Genomic DNA, 22,398 nt, shown 5'->3' with positions numbered 1-22,398 from the left:
TATTACTTTTACTCTTAGAGCCAGACAGTTGCATAGTCTATCCCTTGATGAACCAGAATAATTAATAATGCAGATTTTTACTTTCTATGTCAGTGACATAATGGGCAAGATTCCCATTTAAGAATTTGAATTGTGCTTGTAGATGTTCTCCAGTTTAATATGGTGAAATGTTTCTGTAAGGTAGACTTCTGTTTGTGGTTAACTCTCATACTTGATGGTTCCTCATTAAAACATAAGTTTCTTAAATGAACAGAAATAAAGAAAGAACAAAGTCAGAATTAAAAACACATAATCTTGGTCCCAACTGATTCTGAAGCAACAGCTGGTTTCTTTTCTATCCTTCCATAGATGCTGCTGGAACACATAATAGGAATGATAGTTTTTCTTTCCCTCCCAGGATACTTAGTGACTAATTTCCACCCAAAGTCCGGGAAGGCTGGCATTAATCACATTTTATTTATTTTATTTACTTTGGTGATGTCAGCAGTCAACTGCGAAAGTGGTCCCATTGTGGTAGGCATTGTACAAACACAGAATAAAGACACCATTCTCCCAAAGAATTGATACACTATACAAAAAAACTGACACTTTGTAAAATTCTTCTCTCTGTAGGTAGATTAAGTTCTCTTGCCATGGGCTTCCATCTCCTTCTAACAGCAGAAACTCTATCATGCCTGCTGAACAACTCTTAGTTTACTCAGTACCTACCTGTATCCTAACTTTACTTACATTTCTTTTAAAAAGTCATATAGTCTCAAAATACCCATCTCTACTACTTAAAAATACATGACAAAAGTGTTAAGGCAGAATTTTGTGAGAGGCAAAGACTCTTGTGGATAATATTGGACCAACTGCACAGTTCAATAAAAGATATCACTCATAAGAATCCTTGCTCCTCACATATTTTCTGGACCATCACAGCTACAAGATCACATCTACACTGCCAAGACAGGGATTTGCTAGACTGAAGCTTCAGAAACATGTCCTTAAATAATCCCTGCAAATAAGCTACTGGTATTTTTTATTCATACTGTTTTACATGGTAGGAGACAAAGCATTTCAATACTGTTGGCCGTCTTTTGCTTACATTTTTGGACTTCAGTAATCCAAATAATAATGCACAGGTCAACAACCTATGGCCTATGGGATGTGAACCATTGAGGCTGGTGTTTTGGTAGTGTGCCTTGGTGGCATTTGGTGGTGGTGGGGCTTTGCATACACTGCACTGAAGCTGGACAGCAGCAAGAAGCAGGTAGCAGCTATGTCCTAATGTTGGCCCCACCTTGGACACAAGCTGGGCCATTCTAGCCTGCCACTGGACAATGCTGTTGACTGCTGATCTAGTGTTAACAGAGCTAGGTAAGATAACAAATACTGTAATAGTGTGTTGTTGCAAATGTAGTGATGCTATTTTGTTTTATGTTTTTTAATCAGAAGGACTGTCTTGGGCATTAAGACTAAATATCCCTTATATCTCTGTAACCTGAGGAAAGTTTTGCACTGATCAACAAATATACATAGTTAGGCCAGAAAGTGGGTTTGCGCATGTGTGTGTGTGTAATTGCCATCACTAAGTTTTCTCCAGGATGTCCTCAAGCTATCTACAGTGTAATAACATTAATATACTAAATGACCAAAGTACTTTTGTGCTGGCCTGAAGCAGGAAAATAATACCTGCCTTCAAAAATAAGATTTTCTCAATTCTAGCGGTTTCATAATTTAAAACAGCAAAGGAAAGCAACTTCTACTACTTCCATACATGGCCTAATCACCAAGGATTAGTATGTTAGAGTTCACTGTTATAATCCTACTTCAAGGCAGCAAGGCTGTGAGACCCGTTTAGGGTCAGGCTCATTTGATCACCATTGTTTGAATATGAGGTAACTTGATCACTGTAGAGATGGGTCAGTGCTAAACTCAGTATTTCTTTCTTTTCTTTGTAAAACCTCAGTTCTTGTCCAGCTTTCCTGGCTTCCTCAAGCTCTCGAAGTGACAGTTGTAGCTCCTGGGAAATAATTCCTGGAGATTCTTGCTCCTTCATAATCCAGTCCAGAGCCATATGACTTCTCATCTTTTCATCTAAGGAATACTGGGAATAGTAGGAAATTACTTCCTGTTATCCAAGAAATTTACAACAGAGATAGTAAGTCAGTCACTGATGGATATGCTCTTCTTTTTAATCAAACAGTCTAATAGTATTACTTAGCCTTCATTCTGGTACTTCAGCAAGTCTCACTGAAATTCTAAGGGATACCAGCAAACTGATACCTTTCAAACACAGATAGCTAAATGAAGCTTTAAAAAAAACTAACAATGAGAAATTTAAAATGTTAATTTTAAAATATAGGTAGACAAGATTCTTTGGATAAATCTAATATCTTTTATTAGACCAACTCAAATAGTTGGAAAAATTCTTCTTAGCAAGCTTTTGGGCACAACCACCCTTTGTCAGGCTGAGAAAGCCTGTTGAGGAAGCCTGACAAAGGCTGTTTGTGCCCAAAAGCTTGCTAAGAAGAATTTTTCCAACTATTAGAGTTGGTCTAATAAAAGATTTTGGACTTGCCCAATGAGCCTTATCTTCCTATGTCCTTAGACCAACACGGCTACAACCTACACCCCTGAAACATGGAATTTTAAAATATGACATCTTAAAAGAGTCTTCTGAACTTTTAAAACAATCATTTAATTAAATGTACTATTAATACTATGACAAAAAGATGTTTCCATATTATTCATTGTTCACCAGGAAGAAATTTCAATTTTATTTTACTAACACAAGTCTTGCTTCTGAAAAGATGTATGCCTATGTTCAACAATATGGAGATTTGTTAACCCATGTAGGGCTATCCCGATATGAAGCTAAGCACATGAGTCTTTCCAGGATTGAGACCTGTGTTTGTAAAGACCTGCATACAAGTAAAAATCTGTACTTGTGAATCACCTCCTATGGTTAAGGTCTCAAATATATGTGCAAACTCCACAAAGAGATCAGATCAGCCATGCCTAAAATCCAGTCACATATCTGAAAATATATTGTAATCACTTAATAAAGCTTAATATTGAATCAGCACTATGTTTTTAAGAGTAGGAAACAAATGCCCTATTCAGCTGAATGGGAGGCAGAATGCATATTTTTTTAATAGAATAACTAACAACTGAGAGTCCACTTTATGAAAAGTAATTTTAAATCATCATTTCCCATGGCACAATGTAAGGCATAGGGTGCACAAATGATCTTTAAATATGTAATATGGTATTGACTTTTTTAATTTAATAAATGTAAGTAATGCTGAAAGTGTTTTAACTCAATATGCTTCCAAATATTTCCATAAAAATGAAAGATTTCAGAATAAATTCTGTGAACTATAGTATATTGTTCTGCTATACTATATAGTATTTTGACAGTTCTACTAATTTATTTTCCTTTTTTGGTCAACTGAGAATTCAGCTTTTGCAAAGCAAATAGCAACAGATAAATACAGGGGACAGAAATCTAAATAATTTAAGTTTTCCTACAACCTGTGCTCTGCACAAATTTGTTCCTGGTTATTTGAGTCCCTGAATCTCAGTTCTGAGTCATATAAACTATTTGTACACATGAAGGTGGTTGGCCACTGTGACATTTTACCTGGCGTGAGCACTTTGTTTCACGTAGGACTTTAAGACTTCCATTCCAATGCAGCAGTTGAAAGACTATCATCAGCTCCTGTAGAATGAGAAGATTATTGAGATTACTGATTCAAAAGCGGCAACTTCGCTCTCTTAAAATGAGTGAAATGGTGACTATTTGATATCTAAAAGTTGTTACAGAAATAAGCAAAGCTGACCCTAAAATGTTAAAGGGTGTAATGGATTAATGAAAGGTGTATGACCATCCAGATGTAAGCACCATCTATCGGCTCGCTGAACATAATTTTAGCTTGAAAATAAGTGAAATTGGAGTCATCTCTCCAGGGTGCAAAAGCCTGAGCAGTATATGTGGAGACATTAATCTGCCCACACACCAGTGTCCCCCTCTTAGCCTTTCTGCTTTAATCCAAAGAAAAGACCAGTGCCAGTATGTTTGGAACCATAAAAAGAGACATTGGCCCCAGAAGATGAATGGTTAGGATACTTGCCTGGTATGTGGGAAATTAGGCCACTGACACATGTTCAGTTAAAGGTGTGATGAGTTCTTACCTGTGATCCCCAAAATCAAGCTCCCTGCCATTCCACATGTTATGACACGATGCATGATTTTGGGATCAGGATCAGACTGCAATCATGCCCTACTTGTCATTACAGGAGAAGCCTGGGATCATGACCCCAGGTTCCCTCTTCACTGGCTCCAGGAACCCTCCAGGACAGTTTGAACCCCTGGAGCAGGCCACTGAAACACTAATTAGCACCAGTATTTGGACTGGTATCAGTGGTGGCAGGAGTGCTTTAACTAAAACTTGTTGAGCAACTTTCAGTTAAAGTGCCTTCACAGCCATTTTGAAATGCGGGATGTTGAATACATGTGATGCTATGGCATTTTAATTACAGTGACTGTCTGGGAGCTGTTCTAATTAAAACACCCCTCCTCCACCCCAGCTCTGAGCACCTTCAGTATATAGACACCTTCAGATTTGAAGCTTGATTTTAATTAAATTTTCCACATTTTGCTCTGCCACATGGCCCATAGCACACATCTGAAAAGCAACTATTGCTTGATACAAAACCCCATACAAATCAGCTGAGTTTTTTCCAACTTCTACTCAAATAGCAAATAAATTCCATGACATTTACTATGTGAATTTGGAAAAGCTTATTCAGTGGTGCTGTTCAGCTAGTGAATGCAGGATTATTTCTTGGTCTGCATGCTGTATAATTTTGCAAGGTTTAATTTTAAGTGGGTCCATTCATGTAATTCCACCACCAAATAGTAAAGTTAAGAGGAATAAGAGCCCCTTTTCCATTTTTAAGAACCAATATAGATGAGCTTTCAGTATTTGGCCAACCTGCAATCATGACTATAGTAGTTAAGTTATAATATACTTTGATGCTGGATAGATTTTAAAGATTATAAGTAGCAGGCTGTATCCTGTTTAGAAACACCATTTAGTTGATCTGTACTACTGTTTCCTGCTTAAATAGATTCCTGCCATGCTCTCTTACTCTCTTGCTTCATCTTCTAGCCACCACAATTCTTCCTGTTAGAGGTTCTTTTTTCTGGTCCAGCTGCCTTCTGTTTTATGTTTATCCACAGGATACATGACACACTTTTTTTTAGCTATATCTATAGCATTTGCATGAATGTCAACAAGACAGCCAAGCCTTGAAGGGCTGCATCTTCAAATTAGGCAAAATAAAAGCAAAGCAATTGAACAGAAGGACAATGGGCCTCACTGTTCCATCTTGATCTTGTTCAGCCTATACATCTCATTGTCTATAGACCTACTTATTCAAATATGAACAAATCTGGAAGCCCTTGTACCTGGAATTCCAGCATTGTTTTCCCAATATTTGACTCCAGCATATAATGGTAGGCTCCAATGCTAGTGCTTGGATCATCAGCATCCTTTAAATTACCCTTGGGAAGGAAACAAGAGAGAACGTTAGTCTTGGTTCTTAATTAATCTTAATTAGTCTTAATTAATTCTAAGTATGATTAAGAAGTGGGAAATAGGAGCAGTTCAAAGAACCAACCTTAACAGTTGAGGGAGGGGGGCAGCTTCAGGTCTTGGGTAGCCCTTGTTTAGAAGACCCAGGATGCTGGGTCTTTTCTCTAAGGCTAGGGACAAACATTACACATAAACTGGTTTAGGTGATCAGAAACTGGTTTAAACCTGTAACAGAACAGACATTCAGCGCACATAAACCAGTTTTAAAATGGCCAAAACCGGTTTGAGAGAAACCTAGTTGAATGTAGTATCAGACTTAATTGATTTGGGTCAAACCAGTTTATGCAATGTCTGTCCCAGATCCCTTACTGGTTTAAGATGAACCAGACACCCCCAGCATCCCAGGATGCTCTCTGGGCTGAGAGGGGCTCTCTGCTCCAGTCACAGGGCTGACCTCGCCCCTCTGCTCTCTCTCTCTCTCTCTCTCACCTTAATGGAGCCATGCTGGGTTGGTTGTCCCACAGGGTGGGGAGGGGGGGCTCTGTTCCATGCTGGGGCGGGACTGTTCCCTCTCCTCCTCCCAGGGTGGGGAAGGGAACTCTGTGAGGCACTGGACGGGGACTCTTTCTCCTCCTTCCCTTCCTCCTCCTTGCCACCATGGGGCTGGGAGGGCTCCATGCAATGGTGCCCATCCCCGGAGTGGGGGCAGGGGGAAGCTCTGTTCCATGCTGGGGGGAACTCTTCCCCCTCCTCCTCCTCCTCTCCCCAGAGGGGCAGCAGGATCGTGGAGCTCAGCTGGGCAGGATGTGGGTATGAGGAAGAGGGGGGTGTAGTGCCCCCCCCATAATCCCTGCATGGTGTGCAGCCCCCACTGCCTGGCAGCAGCGGTAGGCAGGGTGGTCAGGGTGCTCGTGCTGGGCACAGGCATGGCTCTGGCCAGTGCTGCACAGGAGGAGGGAATGGAGCCTGCCTTATCCCTGCAGCTCTGCTCCCTGAGCCTGCAGCTGGGGAGGCCCCACACTGGAGCCAGCTGCTTCCCCCACCCCCGCTGTGCAGGTCCCATATTCTGCCGGGAGTGGAGGGAACCCTGCCCCCTGCTTCCCTGCAGAGTCTAACGTGAGGCTTACCCGTTGTGAGTGCAGAGCTGCAGGTGTGGTGCGGAGTGGCTATCCACTTGCAAACCAGTTCACTCTCTGCAGGTTAGACTAACCTGCAAAGACTGAATCAATTCAGGCTCAGGCTTTCTGAATATCTGGCCCTAGCCTAAAAGAGATGCCAACATGTAAAGGGGAAGTGTTTGTACTGTGGAAGGGGAGAGTTCTATAGACTTTCCAGTATGTCCATAAAACATAGGTTATGGAAGCTATGTATCTGGCTATTTTAGAGCTTCATAAAGATATTTCTCACATTTCAAGTTGGTTAAGAGGTGAGTGGAGGAAATAGTTTTTAATTTATCTGTGCATTTATGCACCCTCGAACAAAAAACAAAAATCAAATACCTGATTTTATCACTGGTTTACAAGTGTAACTTTAATTTGACTTCAATATGAATGCAGTGATTTACTGGGATTTTGACATCGTGCTTAACTTTTTTTTGATTGAAATGAAGAACTAACCCTCAAAACCACTTCTGAATGCAATTGAGTCAGTGGTGGTTCAGCATAATGCAAAATATCTACTGTTTTCTACCTGATATTCACTGCTACACTGATTTATTGGTAAGAGTCTACCTCCTGCCTCCAGGCTCTTCCAATCTCTGCAATACTGCTGTCCACCCATCTAGAATCTGTTATGTATTATTATTCAAGATATTCCTCCAAAAATCTCTATTAAATCAGTCCTGTCCACCCAAAGGCATTTTTAAAAGGCTTATCACCATAATACCAAAATGCTGACTCTTTGGATTTCAAGTTCTTATGTGCTAATGAGGCCACCTTGATGGGCCATAGTGATAAGGTATGTAATTCTGCAAGTACTTTCCAAGTAGAACCCTAGAGTAGAATGAAGCAAACCAGGTCTAGGAAGTGGCTGAATTCTTTTTACTAATATATAAACCTACAAAGGAAGCATCCAACCTACTTTGGATCAATTCCTTCTCATAACCCTTGGTGTCATTGGCAGTTGCTCAGAGTTGAACAGATCCCTACACAAGACATTTTTTAACTGAACTGCCAGCAAAATTATAGCTTTTGAATGCTGTAATATTAACACACTGCTGCTGAAATATTTATGCTGGCTTTCAAATATCCCTGAGGAAATCCATCCAGAAGTCTGCAAAGTGTATACCCTTTTACCTAAAACATTTCCATAAAAAATGATGAATTACTTAAATCAAACCACCCTTTAAATTTCATATACAAATAAATCATGCCCCATTTTTCCTAACTTATATGGATTTTTTGTCCTTCCAAAATATATTCAATCCACAGTGTTGGATATAAGGCCCTTCTTTCATTCACAGACCAGATATATGGGCCAGACCTCCTAACAGTGCTGTAGTAGTACATCTACATTATATCTCCTCTGCCTTTCTCCTTAGTATATCCCATAAAAGGGAACAAGACTTTCAGCTGTTAAAAGTGTTTCCAAACTATTGCCAATCTCTTCCACATGTATTAGCAGAAGCTCCTTCTGCAAGATGCAAGGAATTCAATGATCTTTTCTTTTCAAATCCAGGACACCCATCTTTCAGCATTTTCATTTACAAATACTTGTTACAAACTTGTGTGACTTTTTTCATGTGATACTATTCTGAATCAGAAATTATTATTTTTGTCACCTAGTTATAACTCCAAAGCTCTGAATCTATTGGACTTTTTGAAAGCTAACATGGGCTTGAATAATTACTATCACACCAAGTACAAATCCATTTGGCCTATCTTTTACCATGATGGACAATGATGGAAAATAAGAACAAACAAATCTTTTGTCATTCAAGAAAAAAAACCACTATTTGCCTTTGATACATAGTATGTGAGATAGCTGTGTTAATGGAAGCTAACATAGAGAAGAAATTCATAATTAAAAAAAAATAATAATTTAGGAAAGTTTGAAATTAAATTGTTTCCCAAACATACATGTATGTTTTCCTTATGTATGTTAAGAAAAACAAGTTTGTTAACAGAATTACAACACAGTGTGCTGTGGTAGCCACACTTTATCTACTGACTGAGAAGAAAGACAGTTCCAGGAGTTGTAGTGTAATGTTAGGAATATTTAAAATATTAATAAGGAACTATTAGACACAGTCTTTAAAAGTTCTGAAAGCACTCCAGTCCCATTAATTCAAATGCATGCAAGAAAATATTGAAGCTTGTTACGTAGATACATTATCCAGTTATAGTTTCCATTTATATAGGAATATATATGGTATTTAAATATTGATAGGTTTTATTTACATCAGGCCTTGCTATTTCGTGTTTATATAAAAGGTAAGTACCCTTCACATGAGCTATAGATATTATAAACTTCACCCACTTTTGAACGATAGCTATGTCTGAGATGGAAAACTATAGCTGATAATTTAGCTGATACTGAAGAGAACTGTTATAGCATCATAAAAAAGCCCAGTATTTATTTTCTTTAGATAATTAAGAACAAACTCTGTAAAATCCTTAGGCTAGGTCTTCAGCTGGCATGTAATAGCAGGGCTCTATTGAAGTTACTGGTGCTATGCTGATGAACATTGACTCCTTGCTCATAGAATCATAGAAGAGACAGGCTAGAAGAGACCTCTGGAAGACATCTAGTTCAATCCTTTGCATGAGACTGGATCAACCCTATCCAAACCATCCCATACAAGTCCTTGTCTAACCTATTACTAAAACTATACAATCAATTCTGCCACACAGATACAAAGCATGGCACCCTAACCTGCCACAGGTAAATCAGGGAGACAACAGCAGTCCATGTCCTTCTGCTGCAAGCTTTGTTAAAATATGCTTGAGAGCTCCGAATCACACCCCCTTGCTACAGAGGAAAACCCCTACAGTACCAATTTGACTGTCAGCGTGTCTGAGTCAGGTACCCCCTAACCCCGAGATTCTCTCCTGCCACGACTTTTGATCTTTAAACAAAATTGGGGAGGGAGATGTTAACCGCGCAGGGAACCATGCTGGATCAGGTACCCGCGGGAAGGACCACACTGGATCAGTGTCTGATACTGGTGCTTTACTATTCTTAGTCTGGTTTTACTCTTTCTAGGAACGCCAGGCGGGGCAGTTCGTCAGACTTGCTGCTGAGACCCCTCGTGTATTCGGGCAGATTCCCGCCATCTGACTCGGATGGTAAGTATTATGCGTTGTCTCAGTAATCAGCTGCTAATTGCCTCATTAGCGGCTGATTAACGCTGACACTGGGATTCCCTGGCTGTGTCTTGTGCCAGTGTGTAGAGCGTAGCTCTTTTGCAGTCCTTTTTTCATTTTCCTCTCCGCCCTCTCGTCCTCCGGTGAGGGATCAGTATCCCATTTCTTCAGGGCTGGGTCGGATGTTCCCCCCACCCACTTTTCTCACGGGCAACTCCGCTGCGTTTTGGCCCGGAGCCATGGTTTTTCGCCACACCGCTACTCCGTTCCCTGTGACTCACCACAGAAGTTTGGTTTTTCAGGTGTGTAGCAACAAGAGGGGCGGATCGGTCCCATAATCCCGTCGCCGTCTGTGAGGGTGAGCCCCTGCCTCTGGGCCTTCCTCGGAATCTCTCTCCGCAGGACTCCTTGCCTGCTTCTCTCAATCTGTAGGTGCCTGAAGGCAGCTTTTCCTGGGTCTTCTCCCCTTCTTATCCCTCCTTCCTGAGCCTCATTGGCTCCAGAGGGTGTGGTGAGCCTTTTCCCTGCTGGGTGTCAATTATCCTCAGCTGTTGACCCCTCTTAGTAACAGAGTTGCAGCCGGGACTCTGTTACACTGACCATAGAGTAAAATTTCTGATCCCAAATGTGACAAGGTACAATAAACATGAGCAGCCAACACCTTGTGCTTCTGAGGAAGGTGAGCCCTCCACTCAACATGTGTAGCAACAGGAGGGAGAAAAATTCTCTCTCAGCACCATGTGACAACAGCAAAGCTCAAAAGCATAGGAAATGCCCATAATAGAGCATAGGCATAGTGACTAGATCATCCCTGCCCAATACTTCTCTAACTTCTTCCTGGATACTGCCAATAATGGAAACTCCACAGTTTCTCTGTCTTGCACCTACTGTTCCTATTGATGCAGCCCATAATCATATTCGCTTTTGGTGCAGCTGTGTCAACACTGTAAAGTCATAGTGAGTCTGTGATCCACTAAGACTCTTAGATCCTTTTTCCTAGTGCTGCCATCCAGCTAGTTTTGTATTTATGTTTTTGATTATTCTTCCAAAGGTGCAACATCTTGCATTCGTCAGCATTGAATTTCATTTTGTTTTCTCCAGATCGGCTTTTCAAATGTCAGAAAACTTCTGAATGTGCTAATGTCCTCCATTGTGTCTACAGTCCTTCCCAGTTTCACATCACCTAGACATTTACTCAAGAAACTCTGTTTCAGCATTCAAACTGTTAATAAACACATTTTACAACACTGGGCCTGGGACAGACTCTTACGGGACTCCATTCTAAACCTCCTGCCCTTCTGACATCAGTCCAGTTTTAACTATTCTTTGCTTTTGGCTATTGAGCTTGTTGTCTGTCCACCTTATAATAGTTATGTCTAGCCCAAGTTTCTCCAGTTTGTTTATAAGGTCATGTGAAACTTTGTCAAATGCCTTGCTGAAATCCAGATACACTATAGTCACTGCATTCACTTCATCCAACCAAATAGCTACTTGGCAAAGGAGAACACTTATATGGCATGGTTTGTTTGTATTAAATCCATGTTGGTTGCTTGAGATCAGCTTTTCCTTCTCCAAATGCTTGAAAAGGGACTTTCTTATGATATGCTCCAGTAACTTCCCAGGTATTGAGGTGAGACTAAACAGACTATAGTTCCCCACGTCTTCCTTTTAGTCCCAAGGAGCACTATGTTGGCCATTTTTCAGTTCTCTGATACCTCACTTGTTTCTGGTGACTTGGTAAATATTGCTGAGGACTCCAAGGTCTTGTTTGCCAGTTCTTTCAGTACTTTGGGATTAAGTTTATCAGGCCCTGCTGACTTAAATTATTCAGACCCATCAAAAGTTCTCTGCTGTTTCTTCTGTTATCTCAACTCTCAGCTTGTCCCCTTTCTCATCCAAATAGTCTTAGTAGCTGTCTGGCTGCAGCTTAATGTTTTTGTAAAGAATAAGCTATGTTGAGCAGCTTTGCTGCCTTTGCATCTGCTGTTAAGAGTTTGCCCTATTTAACAGTGGACCCATAGCTTCCTCAGTTTCTTTTTTCTGGCCAACATATTTCTAGAACATCTTCTTGCCTTTAACTTCCCTTCGCTTTTCTGCTTTTGTCTTTCCTTGGTGATCTGCCCATCTTTTCATTGCCTGTATGCTTTCCTTTTGCATTTGAGGCATCCTAGAAGCTGTTTGTGTTGCCACATTGGTCTTTTGCCATTTCTCTTGTACTTCTATTGTGGTGTGTCATGGGGTGGGGTCCCTAGGGATGGCCATGATGCCCCTAGAGCCCTGTGACCTTGCTAGCTTCACCCCATGGGCACTTCCTAGTCTCTCCTGCCACGTCTTGATGGTTAAGAAAGTAGATGTTAGACAGGGAGGCTGCCCTCAAAGTGCTATGTGGTCATGGTCCTGGTGGACCCCACTAAGCCTTGTGGGTTCCTAGACCCCTTGCTGGGTCCCTCTCTAAGGAAGTGCCTCATGGGACACCTCAAGCCTTATGTACCTTGTAGCCCAGGGTACCTGGTGAACTCTGGGAACCCCATTAGTCCTGTAAGCAGCATACTAGGTAGCTACAGCATCTCTGGGAAGTTCTTTTCTGCAGGCTCCTTCCCCTGGCTACTGCCAGAGAATTAACCCCTGCCAGCCTCGGCCCTGGGGTTTATATGTGCCCAGGGCCCTGCCTTCTTCTGGTCAGCTGACCAGGTGCAGGTTCAGGCTAATTTCCTCGTTAGCCTGCTGCCATAGTAACCTGCACCTGTGCGGGGTTTCTGCCTGGCTCCTAGGGCCCTCTCTCTAGGCAGATTCTGCACTTAAAGGAGCAGGCACCTTAGTGCCCTGCGACATGGTGGAATAATTTCTTGGTGGGCTTCTAATACAGTGCCCTTTAGAAGGTCCTGGGCACCTGTATTCTTCAATCTATGTTCCCATGTCCTATGTCTACCTTCATATTTCATATTATTGGCTGAAATGCCCTTTTTGAAATCCATTGTCTTAGTTTTGGTGACCTCATGCTTTCCCTCTCTCAGGATTGTGAATTGTATCATAATATGATCATTTCTTCCTACATTTCCAATCACCTTCACATCCTCCCCTTGTTCTTCCCTATGGTCAAGACAAATTCCATGATAAATGATCCTTTAAGCCAAGTTAGGAATTGGCTTGGCATTTTATGTTTAACCTTATTATTTTTTTAGCAGATGTCTGTCACAACCCAGTGATTTTGGTGCCTCGGCACGATAGAATTTTCCCGCCACATGAGAGCCTCTTGCACAGCAAAGGTTTTCTGTTGCAACAGAAAACCCCCGGTGCAGGAGAGTTCCAGCCATTCGAATGCAAATTTGTGTCCCGCTATTGGCCAGTTCTAAATTATTCCTACATGGTGGCCAGTGATTGGCTTGCTAGCCATTTAAAATTTTGTGTGACTTCCGCCCAAGTCAGAGAACTTTAAGCACGCTGCAGAGTGCTTCTAAAAGAGATCTGACTTGCGGCTGAGCTGATCGATAGACTGATCACCTATCGATTCTTCTCCCCGTCGCCGAGCGTAATCCCCGACGTACCCTTTCCCTGCTGGCTTGATTTGTGGACAGATGAGCTGGGCTGAGCCCTGCCAGCTTGAACAACTAACATAGTTGTTCAAACGACTGGACTGTCTGTGTCGCAGCTACAAGTGGCGTAAGTAAAGTTTTACAACCATTAAGCTTTGTCCACCTCTCTATTCACCAGCCCGCCCAACGAATGAATAATTACTAAATCACCTCGAGTCTGCTCTGGCCGTCCGAGACATGGCGACGAGGATGGGATCTAAGGGCACGGTAATGGAGATTAACTTAATCGGGTGCTGCCCCTGGCGCACCGGGACCCGCCGCGTAGAGAATGCAAACGATCTATGGGCGCATATTGCTTACCACCAGGCGGTAGAAGGGGATGAAAGAAATATTGATGGCTACTTCTCCTTAAAGAGAGAAGAAGCAGTCGTGGAAGAATGGAGAACTAAGCTATCCCTTGGGGAGTTCGGATGCATAATGGGGAGCGACCGGGTCCATTATTGACCCCCGGAGGAAACATCAACTATATCCTTAGCCGGGGTGAAAGCGCGGAAGGCAGAAAAGCTGACCCCCGCTCAGGAGTTCGCTCAATGCACTCGATACTTAAGGGAAGGAGGGGAACCCACCCCCACGGACTGGTTCAACTGTCCGGATTTGGTGCCTGGGTTGCGGGGCCATGAGCTCCTCGTCCAGCTCCGGGAGGATCTGGAAACTAAGGGCCGTCATGTGCCGAGATGGGGTCTAACTAAATGGAAGAAGGGAAAGATGATGAATGTGCTGTTCCATGCAGTAGCGTGTCTACTAAGGGAATACGCAAATTTAAAGGCACAGATGCATACGGCGGGTAAGGAGTTGCTGGAGCGGACAGCAAAGAGCTCCAAAGCGACGCTTATTGAAAGCACTGGCTGTATGATGCTGCTAGCAGAAAATGGCGCTGAAAGAAGCACGAGCCATCCAGGGAACCCGGAAAGGAGGGGCGGAGTTTCAGAAGACCCGGCGGGGATCCGCCTAGCGACTCCGCCCCCTGGGGCAACGGCCCCACCTCCTTGCCACGGGGAGGGGGCAATGGGAGGAGGAATGTACCCAACGCTCCCAGATGAAGAACTTAACTCTTTCTCTGCCGCAGCTCACCCGATAGCTCTGATGAAGCATGTTGCGGATGAAGAAGGAACTACGCATACCACTGTTATCTCTCGCACACACACCCGACCAGAAATTCAGGAACTTTGTAGAGAATCTAAAATAAAACCAGAAGAAACCTTGGCCATGTGGTTAGGACGATTAATAGTGGAATTCGGATCTGCCACTTTAGACAAGGAAGAAGCGAGTGCCCTGACCCGACAAGCGGCATGGAGCGGAGGGCGTGCTACCTACTTGAATGTGGTCACAGACAGTGCCCACTGGCCCATCCCGCTCCCGGCGCTCGTAGTGGGACAGGTAACCCACAAATTTCACACCTGGCATGAAGGCCGCCTGCAGAAGGCTACTGCAGAGCAACTCCTCCTGGCCATAGTTGGGATGTCATATCTTTCATGGAGCCCGAGAACGAATCCAATGGGACTAACAGCAGTCCAACGCAAAGAGAGATGGGCTCATCGCCACCTATCGAACCCCGGGGCAATTCCAACGCCCCTGGAAGCTATAGATGCCTGAGTGGAGGTATACGGAGGAGCAAATGCCGTTACACTCCAACTCTTTTTGAACCCAATGGCGGGTCAACCAGTGGGAAATCTCTTAGGCCATCTCCCACGACTGCAGGGACTCATGAAGCAAGGTGAAGAAGCTTCTGATGATATAAGGGACTGACCTTCAGCATACCCAGCCGAAACACTGAGACCCAGACGTCAAGAGTTTACCCCCCGGCGAGAGCCATGGTGGTCACCTCCAAGAACCCCGAAGGAAAGAACTACAAAGGAAAGGAATATGTTTGGTTTTCTTCTCGCCCGCTCTGGACTTACAAAGACTCAGTTGCGAATTTTGGGAGAAAGGGCCCAGTGTCGTCTGGCCGAAACATTAGGATTCAAATTCGAAGACCCACCAAAAAACGAATAATGGCCGTCGGCTCTGCCGGCGGCCTTCTCCAACTCAAACCTGACCCCACTGATCTTCGTCCATACGCTGAACTCACTGTTTACAACCCTACTGATCCGGATGACCAAAAACAAGTATTCTTCCTTCTCGATACTGGAGCTCAAAACAATGTGATTACCTCAATGATACCTCATCAAAAGACTACCAAAACGATCAAGGTACAAGGGCTTAATGCTATCGCCGTCACAACAAAGGTCAAATTTTGGGTCCAGGGCCACCGATACCCCCTGGAGGCTGTCCTAGGGGGCATCAACATTTTAGGGATCCCAGGGATAAGAGCGCTTGACCTTAAAGAACAAGTGCTACAGGCATTACCCATTATTATCCCAGAACAGGATTGGCATCGACCAACGCTTCGTAACACCTCCACCTGGCGATATCGACCAATCCCAACTAAGGGTCCTCTAAAACAATCCCTTACTGACCTCCTGCGGCGACTCGAGCGACAAGGCTGTATTAAGACCGTAACTGCCAGCACCTACCTGTCATCAGGATGGGGAGTTGCGAAACCTGGAAAGCCTAACAAAGCCTGATTAGTCGTAGACTATAGAGAGGTTAATAAAAGATGTCACGTACTTCAACAACCTAATCCTTCTACTCTGCCACAATGTACGTTTGAGATGGCACAGTTCCAACAAAGTAAGTGGGTCGGAGTCACATTGGATCTAAAAAACATGTTCTTTTCCATCCCGATAACTGACCTGGAAGGAATACTAAACATGTGCATTGATGGCATTATGTACAGGTGGACGGTTTGTCCACAAGGATATCGCAACGCTCCGTCATTAGCTGCTGCTGCCATGAATAATACCCTAAAGAATTTTCAAGCCTCATACTCTCTTCCCCCAGAGGAGGAATTGAGAATTTGGAGTTATGTCGATGATATTGCCATCATGGGTCGTGATAGTTCCGTAGTTGCTAGTATAGTCAACCAACTAGTCGCTCACCTTCAGAGTGAGGGATGGACGATCAACGAGGAAAAGTCAGGCCTACATGCTGTAGATGACATCATGTTCCTTGGCACTTGATACATCGGTTCCATCAGCCACGGAATCTCGCATGAGGGTCCTAACATCGATCCATTAAAAACATTCCTCCCTGTCACTAAGAGGCACTTTCAACAGCTTTTGGGTCATTTGAATTGGTATCGACATTATGTTGGACCCAGTGATTTGGCACTCCTCACCAAATTGCAGCGACAGATCCGTAACAAATCCCAAAAGTCCACGCCCTGGACGAAAGGAGACCAGCGGAACCTGCTTCGCCTGCTAGCCACGGTTAAAGATACCCAGCTCCATGCCATCAATCTAGGTGAGTCACTAACTGTAACCCTTGGGTTCACCACAAACCACGTGTGGGCTGTCGTACATAACCCTCGCGATGAGCTAGTATACACGGCCCATAAGACGCTTCAAGCGGCACAACATCGATATGGAGCTGTAGGAAAAATCCTCCTAGCCGAACAACTGGTGGAGCCATTAGCAAGGGGGCATGGGACGTTACGCGCTCCTGGTGCCACATTGTTATCCTTGCTGGATGCGGAAAGAGTCGACCCACATTTTCAGGGGGAGTCTAAGACCTGGAATACGCTAGTGCTTACCCACCATTACAACTGGCATTGTTGGAGGTTGGAAGACATGGCACCTGATCCAAGCCCAGAAGGTGAGGAGAAGGTCCCTACACTGTATGGAACTTCTGCCTCGGCGTGGATGGCCTCAGATGGAACTTCCCGACATGGCGGAGGCTATGGGTATTATTGCAAGGCTTGTAACGATAGGGAAATATTTCAAGCCAACCCAGATGATAATTCGGCCCCAAAATGTGAATTGTTAGGATTCCTCAAGGTACTAGAACATTGTCTGACACATCATAATGACTCGCTCCCCGTTCCAATCATCGCAATTGATTCGCAATACATTTATAAAATTCTTACCGGTACAGCTTTTCCCTCCGAAAATTTAAATGATTGGCAAGACATCTGGAAAACTTTAACTAAATTTGTACGTCTCCTGTTGGTTAAGCACACTAAGTCCCACCGTCCGGATACTGATCCAGTACATGAGGTCATTGATAAGCTCTTAGAAGATCCACTCCAGACCAACATAGTCTTGCCTATCACATCTACCTCCGGTCCTGAAGTAAATCCATTCCTCACATGGCTTCACTAAAATTGGGGTCACCCAGGACCACGGGCCTGCCATCAACGTTGGTGCCGAACCCTTACGGAGCTGGCCTCATACGGAGCTCGGTGCGATTGGAAAAAGGTAGCTCAGGCCTGTGAGATACGTGCAAAAGAAAAGTGCCATAGAACCAAACATCAGCTCGGAGCTTTCGATTCTTCACAGTTTCAGGCAGGAAAAGTTTGGCAGGTAGATTTGCTAGGACCCCTCCCAGGGTCTAAGCCACAAAATAAAGGACTAGTTGTTGTCGACTTGGGAACAAGACAATTACAAGTTATTCCTTTACGAAAAAGCAATGCCACTGCTGTTATTTCTGCCTTAACTTCTGTATTTGCCACCTGGCAACCTCCTCATGAGATTCAGTCTGATGGGGGACCCCCTTTTAACTCTAATGCTCTAGACAAATTTGCTCGTCTTCACAATGTAGCCTGGCATCTCCATCTGCCATATCACCCGCAGTCCAACGGCGTTGTGGAAAGACACATAGGCCTGTACAAAGAACAACTCCTCCTCAGAGGAGGAGGGACGTTTAAAAACTGGACTAAATTCAATCATGGTGTTCTCATCTCACTGAACACTGCAAAACCATTATGGGACGAAGCTAATGTCCAGGAACCCCCACCTTGGGAACCCAAGCTCCAGCCAGATGAGTTAGTGTGGATCTCAATACTGCACCCCCATCAGTCTCATCCACAAGTTCACAAAGGAACCGTTCAACGGTCAGGACAATATCCTAATACCTATTCGGTTCAATTAGAAGAATAGCCTGATCGTCCTATTATCGTTCATCACAACTGGATGACTCGCCGCTCCGACGTTCACCCAGTATCCTTACAGTGAATTCAGTTATAAGTCTCTTTTGTTTTGTGTTGTTGTCCTCTTTCTTCACAGGTTTAATTCCAGCAAAGCAGTAATCCACAACCGCCCGATTGTGAGATTCATCGAGTACCAAACTACAGTTCATTCGAGTCAATAGAGCGATGGTTGTGAAGGAGACACTGAGACGGCGAACGTCCATTCGCTCAGGACTTACTATAACACTATTCCCTCTCATTGTATTAAGTATTTTATTAACATTGTCTGTTAATAGGAGAAGACGGACTGACTACTAAATGAGGGGAGTCCCAAGCAGATGTTCTCCAATCAGATGATGATCAATAGTTGTTGTTATATGTTCAAGTTATTGTATTTTGTAATTTGTTGAAAAGACCGGTCTATCAAATTGTTTGTTTGTATATATATATATTATTGGTTGTTAAAGCTTTGCCAGGTCAGTAAATCCCAAAACAAAGATGCCTTATGATGTGCTCATGTGTCTAAAATTCCAGTTGTGCCGTCGGCAAGGGGGCATGTCACAACCCAGTGATTTTGGTGCCTTGGCACGATGGAATTTTCCCGCCACATGACAGCCTCTTGCACAGCAAAGGTTTTCTGTTGCAACAGAAAACCCCCGGTGCAGGAGAGTTCCTGCCATTCAAATGCAAATTTGTGTCCCGCTATTGGCCAGTTCTAAATTATTCCTACGTGGCGGCCAGTGATTGGCTTGCTAGCCGTTTAAAATTTTGTGCGACTTCCGCCCAAGTCGGAGAACTTTAAGCACGCTGCAGAGTGCTTCTAAAAGAGATCTGACTTGCGGCTGAGCTGATCAATAGACTGATCACCTATCGATTCTTCTCCCCGTCACCGAGCGCAATCCCCGACGTACCCTTTCCCCGCTGGCTTGATTTGTGGACGGATGAGCTGGTCTGAGCCCTGCCAGCTTGAACAACTAACATAGTTGTTCAAGCGACCGGACCGTCTGTGTCGCAGCTACAAGCGGCGTAAGTAAAGTTTTACAGCCATTAAGCTTTGTCCGCCTCTCTATTCACCAGCCCGCCCAACGAATGAATAATTACTAAATCACCTCGAGTCGGCTCTGGCCGTCCGAGACAATGTCTAGAAAAATTTCTGCTCAGTACTATCTCATAACATTTGGATAATTTTGTCACCTCCTTGAAGAGTGCCTCATCCACCTCTTCTCTCTGATGTGGTGGTCTATAATAAATCCCCACCATATTATATGTGGTATATCTTTCACTTTTTATCTTCATCCAAATATGTTCTGGTCTTCTACCTTCTTCTTCCTAAACCAAGTAACCAAGTGTGTATGTATGTTCTTCAGGACACAGAAAAATCTTCCTCTATCCAGTGATAACATGACAAGGCTCTAATCCTGATTGTGACCCCTGGCCCCTATATTTTTATAAATATTTGTTATCATCTTTGACATATTCAAAAATAAATTAAAAATGTTTGATTATCAGATTTTAAGTTTTTGCTTTTCAACCTTAGTATAACAACCCAGAATTGATCTTCATTAAAAGTACCCAACAACTGACAGCAAGTGCAGATGCTAGGAGTCTGTTCTACTGGGAATGCTTCAGTTTTGGTATTAAGTGACAAAGACTTCTTTCTGATACTCATTTCTCTGCCCCAGTCAGTATCTTATTTAGGATGAAAGCCTGAAAGAGAGATGGGTGGAAATAAAAAAAGGATATTGAATAGCATTCTGCACTATTACCCTAAGGGCTTTAACTGTTTTTACTAATATTCTATAATTAACTACATGAATGTCTGCAATGATGGCAGAAATTTGACTCCTGAAGCTTTTTGTATAATCTTACAGTATCAGATTCAGCTTCTGGCTACACTGATGTAAATCCAGAACAATTCACTAATGTCTATGGAGTTATTCCTTATTTATAAACAAACAAAGAAATAGCCATCTCAAATAAAGTCGTTAAGATACCCTAGCTTTATATCACTGTAACTGAAAGCCAAGTGGGACAAAAGGACACTTCTTTAAGTTTTCATTTCTCCACTGTTTATAACTTTTATGTTTTGTTCTACATCATGTCTCAGGAGTTCCCGTGGTGCAAGACACTTCTACACAGTATAGGTTTCTCACACATAGCAAAGTAAAATATTTAATTTGTGCCTTATTACCAGCTGCCATGCATAAGAAGTGCCTTCCTAGGTCAGCCCAATGGTCCGTCTAGTCCAGTATCCTGTCTCCAACAGCGGCAGAAGTGGGTGTGAGACAGGGAGAAGATTGAACCAACCAACTCTAGAGTGAACTATCCCCTATTCAATACCCTCCCTGCCATCCACCATTTATTGGGTTATAGATGCCAGAGGAAACATCTTCAACCATTCTGTCCAATAGCCATTAATAGATCTACCATCCATGAATTTATCCAGTCCCTTTTTGAACCTGGCTGTGTTATCTTCCTCCAACATCTCCTGTGGTAGTGAATTCCACAAGTTAACTGTGTTGGGTAAAAAGTGCTTTCTCTTGTTAGTTTTAAACCTGCCACGTGCTAATTACAGTGGGTGCCCCCTAGTTCTAGTATTCTGGGACTTGGTGAACAACAGTTCCCCATTCATTTGGTGATTTTATAGACCTCTATCATATCTCGCCTCAGCCTTCTTTCCAAACTGAAGAGTCCTAGCCTTCTTAGAATTTCATGGTATGTCAGTTGCTGCAGGCCCTTGATCATTTTAGTTGCCTTTCTTTATATCTTTTCTAGTTCTACTACAGCCTTTCTGAGATGTGGGGACCAGAACAGCACACAGTTTTTTCAAGATGTGGATGCACCATGGATTCATAAAATGGCATAATGATGTCAACAAAAACCAAAGTTCATTTCCAATTTATGAATTTTGGACAGATGAACATCTTTATTTCTAGGAATTTCTCCTCAGTTTTTACATGAAAGCTGAAAGATGGTATTTGTATTTCAAGGACAAAATAATTAAGATAGATTAACAACTTGAACAAAATGGCTTGTGGCATTAGTTTACACATCTGCCTCACCTTGTCATTTTCATTCAGAGTCTATTCAAGTGCTTATGATGTAATGGATAAAAACATTGTTTAACAAGGTTTTGGTTGAGAAGATGCTTTACTGGTTCAGCAGCAGGGATGATGGCAGAAAATGAAGTGGCTCTTTTCTGGTAGTAGTAAGAACATATGGGATAAAAGTCCACTGAAAGGTCTATTATTTGCAATATAGTTAATACATAATTGTGACAGTGAGTGTCCTTTTGAATAGATAATCATATACTATCAGCAAATATTTATAGTGAAATCAAGAAAAGAGGGAAAGAGAGTAGTTGTCATTTCTAAGAGTCAAGTTGACTTCTATTTTTTTTTTTTTTTTTTTAGAGTTCTCTCTAAACCAGGTGTTCTACTTGTTACATGTAGGAATTAATTTCTCAGTTTGAAAGTACACATCTGAGTTTTAGGTATTTACTAAACAATTATCTAGTTAGTAATAAAGATACTGTTTTCTAGGTCTGCATATTAATCCCATTGTTTCTTCACTTATCTAACAGTTTCTATCAGTGAACATAATAAAAACTGAATATAGTCCATTTGGCACTTACACTGGTTGAAGATACAGCTTCCCGAACACTTTCCATAATGAATTCCTTTGTGATCCTGCGACAGGGCAGTTCATTGAAAAGAGAATTGATCAGAGCTACTTTTGCAGCATCTCGTCTTGCTTCTGCTCTGCTTGAGCAGCTCTGAAATAGCACAGAAAGACAAAAGGAGTGGGGAAGCCAGGAAGACTCTTTCAGTTAATTTTGGGTCTATTTTTATCTCTCAAAGCAACACGGAAAACTTAAGAAAACCAAGAGAAAATGATTTTCATGCCAATGC

The 22,398-nt window shown here is 42.8% G+C and overlaps 1 protein-coding gene and 1 long non-coding RNA gene across 4 annotated transcripts in view; one reads left to right on the top strand and one right to left on the bottom strand.

Annotated features, from left to right (window-relative positions):
• Positions 1-442: 442 nt before the first annotated feature.
• Positions 443-22,398, bottom strand: part of LIX1 (limb and CNS expressed 1) — a 69,361-nt gene continuing 47,405 nt past the window's right edge. The window contains exons 3-6 of one of the 3 annotated variants that reach the window (XM_006261604.4): positions 22,122-22,262; positions 5,459-5,554; positions 3,629-3,706; positions 443-2,113 (exon numbers count right to left, since the gene is read on the bottom strand). In XM_006261604.4, the coding sequence (XP_006261666.2) occupies positions 1,808-2,113; positions 3,629-3,706; positions 5,459-5,554; positions 22,122-22,262 (621 nt within the window). In that variant the 3' untranslated portion in view covers positions 443-1,807. The remainder of the gene's footprint in view (positions 2,114-3,628; positions 3,707-5,458; positions 5,555-22,121; positions 22,263-22,398) is intronic. The other 2 variants (XM_019483857.2, XM_019483860.2) reach the window with 2 other exon arrangements.
• Positions 2,070-19,997, top strand: LOC109282318 (uncharacterized). The gene is made up of 3 exons (XR_009461084.1): positions 2,070-2,143; positions 9,789-9,871; positions 13,601-19,997. It is a non-coding gene; the product is annotated as an uncharacterized LOC109282318 (long non-coding RNA).

Source organism: Alligator mississippiensis, chromosome 3 (genome assembly GCF_030867095.1).
Source record: "Alligator mississippiensis isolate rAllMis1 chromosome 3, rAllMis1, whole genome shotgun sequence".
Taxonomy (NCBI): Eukaryota; Metazoa; Chordata; order Crocodylia; family Alligatoridae; genus Alligator; species Alligator mississippiensis.
Note: the sequence above shows the minus strand (reverse complement) of the source record. Positions and strands in the feature narration are given on the sequence as shown.